The sequence below is a fragment of the Anomalospiza imberbis genome, chromosome 2 (genome assembly GCF_031753505.1).
Source record: "Anomalospiza imberbis isolate Cuckoo-Finch-1a 21T00152 chromosome 2, ASM3175350v1, whole genome shotgun sequence".
Taxonomy (NCBI): Eukaryota; Metazoa; Chordata; class Aves; order Passeriformes; family Viduidae; genus Anomalospiza; species Anomalospiza imberbis.
The window spans coordinates 16,295,090-16,309,001 of record NC_089682.1 but is presented as its reverse complement, the minus strand read 5'-3'; the positions used below and the strand labels follow the sequence as shown (position 1 = coordinate 16,309,001).

At 38.6% G+C, this 13,912-nt stretch overlaps 1 protein-coding gene across 7 annotated transcripts in view; it reads right to left on the bottom strand.

The window, feature by feature from the left end:
* The window catches only part of SCML2 (Scm polycomb group protein like 2), a 98,340-nt gene that overhangs the window by 30,104 nt on the left and 54,324 nt on the right, over positions 1-13,912 (bottom strand). For 6 of the 7 annotated variants that reach the window (XM_068179968.1, XM_068179967.1, XM_068179972.1 and 3 more), the window contains 5 exons: positions 12,865-13,068; positions 8,262-8,444; positions 7,147-7,260; positions 1,023-1,304; positions 167-330 (listed from right to left, as the gene is read on the bottom strand). In XM_068179968.1, coding sequence (XP_068036069.1) covers positions 167-330; positions 1,023-1,304; positions 7,147-7,260; positions 8,262-8,444; positions 12,865-13,068 — 947 coding nt within the window. The remainder of the gene's footprint in view (positions 1-166; positions 331-1,022; positions 1,305-7,146; positions 7,261-8,261; positions 8,445-12,864; positions 13,069-13,912) is intronic. The other variant, XM_068179971.1, reaches the window with a different exon arrangement.

Sequence of the window (13,912 nt, the reverse complement as noted above, 5' to 3'; positions counted from 1 at the left end):
AGACTGAAAAGAAAGAAAGAAAAAATATACTGCAGGAGGGGTTTCAGGGAGAAAAGTAATTTTCCACCTCTTTGTAATGTATCAGCAAAGTCTACTCCACCTCCAGCTGCAAACAGACTGATAGACATGACACAATCTACTAGAACAGAATGGACAAGCATCATACATGTCTCCTGAAGAGTTCTGCATGTGGAGCCAGTGCCCGTGGATCAGCTTCTTTCACAAAACGCACTACTTCCTCTATTGACCAAGTGGAAGGATCCTTATTCAATATTCTTGAGGGTTCCCTTTTTAGTGAATTCAAATCTGGTCCAGTTGTGGAACTTGCAGCTTTTAATAAAAAATATTGTGAAAGGAAGAAGTATTACTAGTTTGTACAGGAATAACACATTTCATTTCACATAAGACACTTTAATATTACCTTATGGCATTTATTATGCATTGTTTGCAATATATTAAAATGAAAAGATGCTTTATTTTCCTTCTAATAATACTGAACTGTTCCTTTTGTCTTTACATGACTTCTATAACTGCAAATACTTACAGCAGCACAAACATTAGCACTGTGACATACCCAGAGGATTAGCTTTACTTGTACTTGGCTCCTGGGTCCCAAGATGCTTTTAACTGGGAACGAGGCAAAGGCAAGTGAAGCTGTGCAGACAGAGGGAGCGACAGTAGGAAACCCTATCCCTGTATTTCGGCAACATGGCAATATTTGATAAGATGCTCAGGAAGTGAGCTGCATATAGCTATCCCTGTCTGCTCTGGCTTGCTGCAGAGTCCATCACAGCAGCAAGACGAAGCTGCAGCAGCAAAGACCTCTCTGCTTGCACTACACTATTAGTACTAACAGGCTTGAGTTCTGTATTTGCAGTTACATTAGCAAGCCTGACATGCTTGGCAACAGCACATTTCACTCCACATGCAAGCTCTCCAATGGCAAAGAACTTCTTTATTCATAACTCTGCGTGTTAATTGAAGCAGTTACATATTCTGGAAGGTTTTGTGTGACAGCATACCTTCAATCCGCCTCTGTATCCGATTCCTACTGACTTCATAGTAACCACTGCTGCCAGCCGAGCTCAGGGACAGCCTGCGCAGGACTGGGGCTGAATTTGAGGTAGCAGTTGCTGGCTGATGGGAATTTCTGTAATATGCAGCATTTCCTGAAGTGCGGTACTCTGTGGAATTTCGACAGGTTGGGTTTGATGGATTTACAGAATTAAGTGCAGAATCCATAGAATCCTCAGAAAATCGGTGATCTTTGGAAGTGCTGTTTTCCTCTATAGGCAATGTTTCTGCTACACAAAAAGCAAGCATCAATATGTTCAAAGTGATGGACATCACACCTTTGTTACTTAAGGCCTTGCTATGTTCTCTTGAAGGGACTGACAGATTGTAATCCTGTTAACAAACCTCTTGTGAGACAATCACTGAGACTGAATGTTTGTCCCTTTTCCTCAACTAATCATTGAGCTCTTATTGTATTTTCAAACATTATTTTTGTAGGAAAAGATATAATATGTCAAGTTTGAGACATTCTTCCATTAATAATTTCAGTTGTTACTGAAAGCTATAAGAGGAGAAATGACACAGGAAATTTTTTTTTAATAAAATTGTCTGCTGTAAATATTGATACATCAAATAATTTTAGTCAAGAATTTTCATTGCTTTTTAAACATATCATTAAAAAGCCAACCATTAATATTATGTAGAATTTATTTTACAAGACATTTATAACACAAAAAAAACCCCTCATGTTAACTAACAATTGTTTAGTAAGTTCGAAACAGCAAGAGGGAGTTACTAACTTCATAAAGAAAACAAGTGGACAATTATTATCTAAGGACCCCAACAGGTTCAGACAGAGGTGCCATTATTAAAAAGAGAAGAGGCTACAGGCAAAGCCACAGAAGGCTGTGAGTGCCTGGTATGGCACACTAATGTAACGTGTCTTGACCACCCTGCTTTATCTACACACAGTTCTTTGCACAGGGCAGGGTTTCAAGGTCTCTAACTGCAGACTCTGGAAAGCTGAAGATATAGGTAAATTACTGAGCCCACTGGGCAAGTAAAAAAAAAAAGTGAAGTCTCAGGCAGGGGGAGTATAACAATATTCTAGTTCTTATTTCTTTTCAGCAAATTTACAAAATTTTCTTTACAAAAGAAAAACAATATCCATTGAAAAGACTTGTGAACTTTTAAAGTCTGTGAATACTGATTCTAAGCCACGTGAGTGGAGTTCAGCATGTCCCTTTCCCTGGGCCATGAGACAGGAGCCAGGTTTGCTTCATTACTGAAAATTCCACTCCTATTCAGCTCAGTTCAGGTCTGTTTGAGAGAAGCATGCTATGTGAGGAAAAAAACCCAAATCAACAGGAGCATCACTCCATTCTCTAGCAATCATAGATATTCTCCTCCATTTGCATCAGGCACGAGAAAGAAGTTGGAAGCATGATGTACAAATCTGTATGAAACAAATGCTGCTTTGGCAGGAGAGTTAAGAGCTGGAAAAATATAGCTAACAGGTTCACAGAAGTGTAAGCCCCACACTACCATCTTGAAAATAACTCTACTGAAGTTATAAAACATATGCTAGTGAGGCAGCATATTCATTGGAATAAGAACTGGTATGTTCTGCAAAACAAGTTCCTGAAACAAGCTTTTTACTATCCTTTTTATATGAAAACTTTCAAGAATTTATTAGGCAAACGCCCAATTAAAACCAAAGGAAGAGTATTTTCCTAAAAAACCCAGTGACCTTCTCATGCATGCTTTGAACTTGTTTCATGAGGTCTCAGGTTCTCTTTCTGAATCCTGTTTGAAGTGTAGTACAGTGAAGAACTGTTATGTGTATTTTGACCTTCTAACAGCATAACCATGAAAGGGAGTTAAAGGCTCTCGGAGAGCCAGCTCCCTACTGAGTGAATTCGGTAAGGCAAGACCACAGAATCACAGAATGGAACCACAGAATCGTTTCGGCTGGAAGAAGCCACGATGACCACTGTTAACCCAGTACCACTGTGTTCACCACTGAGCCACACCTACATGCCTTTTAAATACTTCCAATGATGCTGACTCAACCCTGGGCAGCCTGTTCCAATGCTTGACAAGCCTTCAGTGAAGAAACTTTTCCTAATACACAATTTAAACTCCTCCATGTGCAACTTGAGGCCATTTCCTCGTCCTCTATCGCTTAGGAGAAGCGATAGCTGGGAGAAGATATGAATTCCCACCTCCCAGTAACCTCCTTTCCCATGATTGTAGAGCACAGTAAGTTGAAAGGGTGTGAGCACTTCCACCAGCTCCCTCAGTACTCCTGGGCAGATTTTATATGGTCCTAGAGACTTGTGCACATCTTAAGTAGTGACCATTTTCCCTTGGATTGTGGGGGCTTCAATCTGCTTCCCATCCCTTCCTTCCAGCTCAGGATGCTAGGTACATGGAAACAATTGATCTTAGTACAAAAGACAGAGGAAAAGGAGGCATAAAGTACTTCAAACAGCCCTCCTCAAACTTCATCACTTTGTTTCCCCCCACATGCAATAAAGGCTTGAGATTCTCCTTAGCCCTCCCCTGACTGCTGAGAAAAATGAGACAAAAATTTTCATGTCTTTTATGGCAGTAGCCAGATTAAGCTCTATTTGGGCTTTAACCTTTCTAATTTTTGCCCCAAATAACCTAATAGCATCCTTGTAGTCCTTCTGATTTTCCTGCCCCTTCTTCCAAAGTCCTTTTTTTTTCCTGAGTTCCAGCCAAACTTTTCTGTTCAGCCAGGACAGTCTTCTTCCATGCAAGCTTGTCTTTCAGCATGTGAGGACAGCCTGCTCCTGTATCTATGTCTAGCCTTCCTGGACTCCTTATCTGCAAGGTGATGTAACATCTTTTACTAAATTTGATAGCCATGGAATAAAAAAGCTTCTATTGATACAAGTCTTTCTCTTTCATACGAATAACTTTCAAAATAACCACTGCAAAATGTTCTAGTTTGTCAGACCTGAATCAAAAAAGCAAAGAGGAAGCTACGAGGTTTTTGAAGAAAACAAACAAGAAAATAAAAGCCTTTATATTTCTCAGAAGTACTTAGAGCAACTCACCAAGATTAAAAACAAAAGGTATCATTCCACAGAATTTCAGAGAGACATTAAGAGATGAAGTCAATGATGCACACTATAAAATTAAAAAGTACCCAAACAAGGGAAAATTAGAACTGTAGAGAATGAAATCACATCTCAGTTCAAGGCCGAAAGGCAGAGGTGATACCTTAAATTGTTACAGCAAAGCTGTATGAAGGAGCATAAGGTTTAACTGACTGAACCTGTACATTCAGATTTCAGAAGTCTTGAAAGGTAGGATGAAACAATGGAGGCAACACTCCCCAGCAGAGAGTCTCAACTGAAGTATTAAAGCATGTACCAGCCAACTCCATGTAACATAATAAGAATATTTTTTAAGATTTTATGGTAAATTAGCAGGAATCCAAATAAAGGTTGTTTTTTTGGGTTTTTTATAATTGGCTTATATTATCTTTGTCAAGATTTCTGTAGAAAAAAATGTTAAAAATTGACTGTATTGCAAAAGAACTTAATTGTATTAATTCCAGTTATATCCCAGTTTTCTCTCTGATGTAATATATCCCGAAGCAAATACTAGGTTTGGGAAAGATCAACTCTGATTTTTTCATCCAAGATATCAGCATTTTAATTTATCTTACTGTAAATTCTAAATTCATATACACAAGGTGGAAAAGCTAGCATATATTTCCCATCATTTTTTGTGTAAGGCTTTCTGTTCAGTAGTTGTAGTATCCAATCCACTTTCCAATCCATTCGGCTTCTCTACAATCAAAATGCAGCAAAATTGGCATCTAGGAAATGGAGCATTGCAATCCATGGAGTGACAGAGTTCACCTACCTCTGCATTTTGAGCAGCTGTGAATAACAGAGGTATGGAAGGAGATGGGAGGTTCTACTGCAGAATGCCTGACCTCTGGGTAGATTAATGAAAGGCCAGTAAGAGGCCTTAAGTTTCAAATATAGGGATGACAGCAGACTGTTTAGGCACTGAAGCCTTAGCAGGAACTGGATGTTTTGTTTTCTTGAGGCTCTTCTGGGAATTAGAAGCCAGTTGTTCTGTCTCATACATAACAAAATGATGTAATTGGACACAGTAGTAGGAACACTCTGTTTTCAGGGAAAGGGAGTCTGAATTACTACCCACTCCCTCCTTCTTTATCTTTCGCAACTTTAAGAAGAAACGGTCAGTGAGCAAGAAAGGCAGCAAACCCTGCAAAGCATATCCCTGAGCAGATCAGAAGGAAAACGAGCTGTTTGAAAGACTTTCCCACAATTACTCCATTTTGCCTTCAAATGATATTTCAAAACAACTATTTTAAGACAACTGTGTCTCAATGGAACCAGAACTTTTTAGGGGCAGATCTTTCTTGTTAACCAACCCATGACTGACCGCTACAAAATTGCCTCCAGATTTTCAGCAGAGGACATTGTCCTAATAGGAAACACACAATGCTAGAGAACACTTTGCCTGTTAAAATACACAGAATACAAATTCAAACATCTGAAACTATGGAAAAATACTTACTTTAATTACTTTTATTCAAGTAACTGCATTTTACAATGAACTAGTGATCTTAAAAAGTATTTTAAAGGGTACCCTGACTCCATCTGTAGAAGATCCGCTAGTAAACAAGGAATAAAAAGCAGTATGTGCACTTATGTTTACTTGAGTAAGATTTCTTACAAGATACTGCAAATCTACTTAAATATTTGTTTTGCTCCAAATGAAACAACTTAATTTGAGCGTTATTAAGTGCTCCACACTTATTACATTAGTACCAGAAATATAACTTAGATATATAATGTGTCTCTGGAATTAAACCAGACCTTCTTTTGTGAAGACACAGAATTCAATAATCAATGCATAACTGTGTATAATAACAGCTACAGGAAATAAAAAGATGTGAATATGTTATATATACAGCAAATAATAAGATGTATTATTTTAAATAAGCTACCATTTGGTACATTTTAATTTTACATCCTTTTCTGCTTTAACTGCAGTCTTATAGCTTTTTAATATGCACAGAAGAGATATCCTGCCCCCACTTATGGTAATAGATTCAAAATCATTTCAAGGTCACAAACAAAAAGAAAGAAAAAAAGGAGGAAAAATTACTAATCCCCATTATTCTTAAAAAAAGCCCTTGGAAATGATGTGCAAGTATCTTGCTGCAAGAGAAAGTATGTATCAGATGGGATAAGTCAGTACCATCAACTTACCATGTATTAACCAGTTAAGCCGCAAATACTGAACAATTTTGCCTTGTCTCTCTCACTGACACTTAAACCTAGATGCTTTACTTCACATCTGAGGCAGACTAAGACTAGACATGTGCTCAGTTACTGTAGCTGAGCTGCAGCACAGGAAAAAGTGTTATTTTATCTGTGAACTACACCAAACTAAGAGTGAGCTGTCACAGGGGGGCCACACCACTCCCCTGGCCATGGCTGCCTTCCACTCAAGGCTACCCTGTGCACATCCGAGTCCACAGAGTCACTCCAGAGAAGTAAAACAAGACTCTTCACCAGAATTTTTTCTGTGCTTTTGCTCCCTGCTTCAGCTCACTACCCAGCCAGGGAAAGGGAGCAGGGGGTGGGCTATGACTCACTGCAGGAACAAGGAGGCAAGGAAAGCAGGAGCAGCACAACTTCCACTGGCAGCTAGCCATAAACTCAGCTGAATTGTATCATCAAGCTGCACCCTTACTTAATGAACCCAGCCTAGAGTTAAGAGTTGCTTCCAAATTTATCTCCTAAGCCATTTCAAGGCAATTGGTTTTCTACTCAGTAGCCCTATGTGGAGCAGGAAGCTTCATCTGTCATCTGTGTGGCTGAGCCCCTTCACAGAAAAGGCTGCAGGTTTAGGAGAAGCAATGCTGGAACTTGCAGTAGATCTTCCTTAAGTGCAAAATCTGTGCCAGTGATCAATAATTAACATACTTCCACCCTGACCTGTCAAAGGCTAGAGACAAACCAGATACATATGTTGTACTCAGTCCTTTGTGACTGGAAATACTGAACCCATAAATAATCCTCATATATAATTCTGACATAATGCAATTACCTTCAGATGGATGAGCATCGTTTCTGGGAAGCTTAGGGGAAAGAGGAGCAGTGTACGGTGGAGAGTCCTGAGGGTATCGTTTAGCACTCCTGTTTTCAGGTATTTCTTCTTTGGCTGGGAAGAGGAAAAGTCACTACCTGTTATTCTAACATAAAGCTGCTCATGGGCTAAGTCCAGAGACAGAAGCAAAGACGGACATAAGCCATTCACCCAGTTAGAGTTCCATTTCTTGTGTCACACAGACTCAGTCACTTCAATACAATTTTTGAAAGCTGAATAACCTTGACCCTACCTACCTTCCTGAATAGTTAAAACTAAGAACTTTCATACAATAGATAGAATTATAAACATAATTTCTGCATTGGAAAGAGGAAAAAAGTTTTCTGCACCAGCACCCAGAACACAGACTCAGCTATCAGAGCTCTGAGGAAGCTTCACTGCCAATATAAGTCTTGTGAAATTGTTTTGACAACAAAGCTATCGCAGCCAGCTTCTCCTGGGACTTGTAATACCAACTCCTAGAAACAACCTGTTGGGAGATCTTGGGCAACTAATTGCATCTCCCCTTCACTCTACATTCCCGGTGCAGCAGTTATTGGACTCACACAAAATTTCACAAGCAGCCAATTTCACACATTTTTCTACTAGATGAGTGGACTGTACATAGTAGAATGTAAAAATTTTTGAGCCATCCCTAAGTGAGGTAAAAAGAGAAAGAAAAGACTTTGTTCTTGTGTTGAACTCCCTTTCAGGGGAAGTGCCTTCTCACAGACAGCAAGCATCTTTTGGTAAATTTAGGTTATGAGCCAAACATAAATTTAACAAATAAAATGTGAAGTTCTGACCTTGTCTTTTTAGCAGTATCACAGTGGTAAAGCACATATGCTTTCTGGCTTGCCTACAAGAAGTTTGCTGAACAAAATTATTTCTGCACATGTGGTATGACCTATCCATTACTGTCAAAGCACTTCCACACTGGAACCAATTCACTAAGAACTGAAGTGTATTCATTTCAAGCAATTCATGTCACAGAAAGACTAAAAAGATGCATTTCATAAAGTGCTCACATTTCTCAGAAATATCAGCACTTGAAAATAACAAGTGAATAACAGTACCTGGCTTATTCCTATCGTACTCCATAGGACTATGTGCACATCCCATGTAAGGACTGAAAGGCTGGCTACTGAAGAGATTATCACACTGCAGGCTGTGGCAGAGCTTCTCCAAGAAGCGTAGGACAAACGATGCACTGTTTACAGAAGGAAGACTGATGGCATGCTTTTCCCCATCAAAGGAAGCTGTGAATAAGAAGATTATGTCAAACACCCCCAAGCATCATGAAGTATAGTAAAACACCATCATTAACTTCAAGGAGAAGACATCCAGACTTGATTTATATCATGCAAGACATGAGAGGAGTAAACAGTCATTCTGATAGTTTAAAAAATTTATATCCAAAGGACTGATTTTACCTTCCATGGGATCCATGTCAGTTTAAATTTGCTCTATGGGAACTTATCTTAATGAAATAATTTTGGATTCACACCAGTATAACAAAACTTACAACTACTCCCTCACCACTGAAACTTTATGTGGAATTTCCACTGCTTTTAAAGCAGCAAGCTCTCCACCACCTATTTGCAGGAGACAGCACAAGAAAGACCCTTTACAATACTTGCTAAAAAAATACCCCAAAATCCTCAAAAAAAAAAAAAATCAACAAAAGGCCCCAACAGTTATTAAAAAAAAAGCCAAAAAAAAAACCCTGAAGAAATGAAACAAAAAATTTTAGTTTTTTTTTTTTTTTCTCAGTTTCTAACTGAATGGAGAATCCTTGTGGTAAGGTGCTGGCATCCATTACCACTGAAATTCTGACTCAGAAATTGTTTTGCCATTTGCTATTTTTCCCTAGAGAAATCTATCCTGCTGTCAACACTACAGTGGTCAAGCTCCCATTTATTTCAACAGGAGTTAGGTGGCAGAGATACCACAGCAGCCACAAATGGATCTGTTGTCTTTTAAACTGAGTGATTACAAAGAGCCTGGACATGTGCCCCTGTCTTTTTCTTGCCCTCAAACAGTATGGCAGCTGAGGATATTTTTCTCTTTTGTGAAAATTAGTAAGGTTTGGAAAAGACTCAATACTACAGATACATGGATAAATAATTACCATTACATCAGCTGAAATTTTTAGTCACTTGTGATTAGGAAGACTTTAGAACAAAGCAGGAAAAAACTTGCAACTTAAGCTTAGGGCTGAAAAGAAGTGGCATAAACACCAGGTTTATGCATCAATTTGTCTTTTTGGTTTTCAGCCTGTCATGAAGCTTTCTGTTGTTAACATAAGTTTCCAAATGATAAGCAGAGCTTTAAAGGATCACATTTTGTTGGTAGCAGATGCTAAAAAAAAGAAAAAAAGAAGCAGCCAGAAATGACAAGAAAGCCTTTACTTGGAGATCTGAATTCAGGAATATTTCCATATTGTGTTACAAAAGAGACAGATAATATACACAAAACCAAAGAAAATGCCTAAGTCTAACATATTTTAGGCTTCTTTAGGAAATCTGAAGTGTCAATTACTTACACTGTTGATGTAAGGAAGCTTCTGATTAGAGTTAATGTGAGTTAACCAGCCAGCATCAACAATGTGCTGCCTCTCCCACCTGCTTTCATGACAGACTGACCAGTTCAAGTGCTTGAAGTTTAAGAGTCAGTACTACAAGACTGAAGTGGTTCCATGGCCTATTATCTTTTTTTCCAGGCTCCAATGTCCAAATGAAATGCTAATGATTAACAGTCCCACATGTAGCTCTGACACAAGGTCCTCTACATCCTGTTTGGGGAAGGAGTCTCCAAAGGCAAATTTTTGCTTGGAACTCAACCAGTTCTGAAGAACAAATGGGCTGTGAGACCTGCCATAGACTGACCTCCTGACAAATTTATTGCAAGGTAGTAGTCAGCTACAGAAGAAATTTAAAATGCTCTATAATAGCCTTATGGATCTTCCTATACGGCCTTCGGGGAAATTACTTATTCTATACCCCTTAATTTCTCATTTTGAAAAAAATACATTGAAAAGAACAATGTTACTCAGGAGTTGTCAAGAGGATAAAGCAAGAAACAGCTGAGGTATTGGGACTACCCCAGCAAAACATTCCATGAGAAAAATCCACAAATAAACATTCAGTGCAAACACAGCTCCCCCAGACTCTTAACACCTGAGGGCAACCATACAAACACAAACCAAGGGTGTGGGATCCAGATCCACAGGCTCAACTGTCTACTCTGTTTGGGAAAAACATAAGCATCTTACTTCCCAGATAAATGCTAAGGGAAAAAATAAAAAGGAGTACCTCTGAGGTGCAATAACCTCAATTTTAATGATACATAAACAGGGACTGGAGCTTCCATGTGCAACCCCAGCCCTCAGGATGAAGAGTCATACTCATTCTTCACCTTCCACTCTTTAAGTATGTTTTACATACCAGGTTCAAGCTGGGAAAAAGACTGAGAACAAAACAATCAGAGAAATGTTTTTTTTCTGATAGTAATGAAACTCATCCTAGAATCTGATTTTTATTTGCTGCTTGAGAAAATTCATCTGAGCCTCAATCTGTTTCATCCCACCAAACACCATAGTCTCTGTGCTACAAAGAGAAAAAAGGAGCTGACATTACCAACATTAGTGGGCTTGCTAATCAAGCCTTTAATTTCCTTTCTGTTTTATTTGCCTGAATTGAAAGCTTATGCATTAAGCAAAAATAAAATAGTTTGTGCTTTTGTGTAAGAAAGAAAAGACTGAAAAATCCTAAACTAAATGTTATTCAAAACAATTATTTTCTTTGGTAGCTGATGCAAAAGAACCCACTAATTATTCCATGTATTCTAGCAAGATTATTTTATCCATGTCCTCATCAGCACACTGTTTCCTCCTGTGGCAGGTATAATACTTTGTATAAAAGCAGCAGTTCACAAAAGACTTAGATTTCTTTGCTTATTCTCTGCCACAACTTTTTTTTTCTTGACAGTCTAAAATAAAAACCCCAATCAAAACCTGAACAACAAGGCACCCTCCAAACCCACCCTTAAAAACAAAAGGGCTACAACTGTATTTCCTGTATTTTATTCTGCTGTTGCTTCCCTCTTCCTTCTTACTATTCATGTGCACAGCTAGATGTAATGTGCTACATTAATCTAAATCATATTTTATGCTTCACAAAACTTATCACACACAAATTTTCGATAAAATGACAGGGAATGTTTGCTCAGCCACTTCTCAGCTACCTGTTTGACAAGCCAAGAAGAAGCAAGAGCTCAAGAACACTACAAACCCACTGGGGCCTTGTGGCTTACTATCAGCCAGACCAGGACTCTTACTTCCAGAGCAGTCCACATTGCCAGGTTCCTCAAATCCAGAATACAGACCTTGGGGTGAAGCCAGGTGCACAACCGTAAATCCTTTTTGTACAGAATTTTTGAATGCAAACAAGCCACAATGTAAGGAATCTGAAATTTCTCTCTCCTGTTCGAAGTTGTTCTTTTTAATTACTCAGTCATAGCCCAGAGATGCCACTGGCCTGTGATTTAGCTCTTGATGATAAACAATCACAAACAGAATACTGGCAATCAACATCTCAGGGCATTTTGCTCTAGAAAATTGACTTGTCTGAAATAGGTATAGCAAGGTATTAATAATATAACAAACGTTCATATATACTGAAAAAATAAAACAGTACCAGTTTCAAAACCACATATATATGATGCTATTAAACCTCTACTACACAGCAGAGAAGCAGCATCCATTTTGTGCACAAACTCAGAGGGATGCCTAAGCAAGGCTCACTGTAGTTCTGCCATACACGGGCTAGGGTGCTGCTCTTTAAATACAGTCAAGACAGCAACATCTTTATGAGTATTTAACTGAACCTCTATTCCAATGATCAGTTTTCACATCTGGTGTTAATGTAAAGAGATTAAAGTAATGCCAAGTCTTTTACCACCACTGATGGAATTATGAATTGATGTGCTAACTGTTATACATAGAATATTTCCTAGCCTAGAAGGGAAAAATGTCAAGCAACAGCTATTCAGATTGAGACACAGAGATAATTTATCTACAGACCTGCCATCAATGTGTAATAGAAATAAACCTATTCCGTAATAGGTGACTTAGGTGGATGAAGAGTGACCTAAGATACTGCTGCAGTTCTGGGGAATGGGGCAAGGAAAGCAGAAGCAATTTTAACATGTGGAATCACTTGCCTGGAAGCTAAACAGATTAATTTGAGACTTGTCAACCACTTGGTTAATGCTTTAAGAACACAAACGCTGTGCATGGATAAGATTATGCGAATGACTTGAACTAATAAAGCTGATTATTTAACTTGCAGTGAGTTTACTTGACTAATGTTTGGCTACAGCTGCTAAATGAGGTACACAAGCTCTACTTAGTGTAAGAAACTAACTGCATTGTGCATTTGTAATTTAAACACTGCTATTGCTTAAAAATAATGCTTTAAAATATTTTAATTTAAATTTAAAAATTTGTTCAAATCATGCTGAACTCTAAGTAAGATAAATCCTACACCATCAAGGTTCACACCTGTGTTTACAAAAGCTACAAAAGTGATATAAATTCATTGCAGCTACTTCAGTTCTTCTGCCCTACCTCAAGTTCAACAAGTAAAGAAACAAAAGAAACAGAGCCTCTTCACATACCAGTTATCATTTCCCCTCCATGATGGCCAGATTTCAGAAATCCAAAGACTGTTTTGGCTTGATAGGCACAATCCACACAAGCCTGTACAGCCTGCTGAAGTACCACATTTACAGGACCTGGTCCAAAATGGTCTGGAAGCTGCTGAACCTTCTTCTTATCCAGGTGAGGCCCAGAATTTCCATGTTTGTTCACATAAACACACACTGAAAAAGTACAAGCCATATTTACTGCCAAGGAACCAAGACATGTTTCCAAGTTAGAACTACAAATTGTCATTTTAGTTTTAATCCTGCAGAAAAGTTATACTGGTCAACTCAAGAAGCTGAGCATGCACCCATATTTTCAGAATATGCAGAAAGTGCTCTTCTACCAAGAAAAAGCACTTTTGTTCTCCTGACTGAATCCTAAACTCACTTTTTTCCTGCTTTCTGAAGCCCTCTTCTAGCTCACTAATGTAACAAAGCTGACATGATCTGTGCTTGCGTTTTGACTAATCTCTGCTCATGCACTAGTTCAGTAAAGTACAAATTACTGGCAGGTACTCCAAACTACCAAGTCACAATTCTACAAAGCAGGCCTCACCAAGTTACTGCCTAATTTTCTTCCTGTTTGAGAAGCTGCAACATAGAGAACCCTATGTTATATACCTGCCACTGATGCTCATTCTGAAGCACCCATATTACACTAACATACACATCAGAGTGGCTACCAAAGGCCTGTAGCATCCGAAGACATGAACCACTCACAGGATTTCCACACTGCAATGTGGCTTGTCTGCTAAATAAACACTTCTTTACAAACACTGTAAGGTGGTTTCAAGTGTAGCACAAAACAATCATATAGGACTTTTGTAACTGCTTTTTTAAAAGACAATGTGAAACTGTCTTCCAAAACAACTGCCAAGGCAGAAGAACATGGGAAACATGCAAATGATGATTTTTTTTTCTTGTTCATTCTGGCTGCCACACATGCACCCAAGACACTATTACAGCTTAATGAAAAAATGTGCCTCTGTGGTGATTGAGCAATCTAAACATTCTATTACAC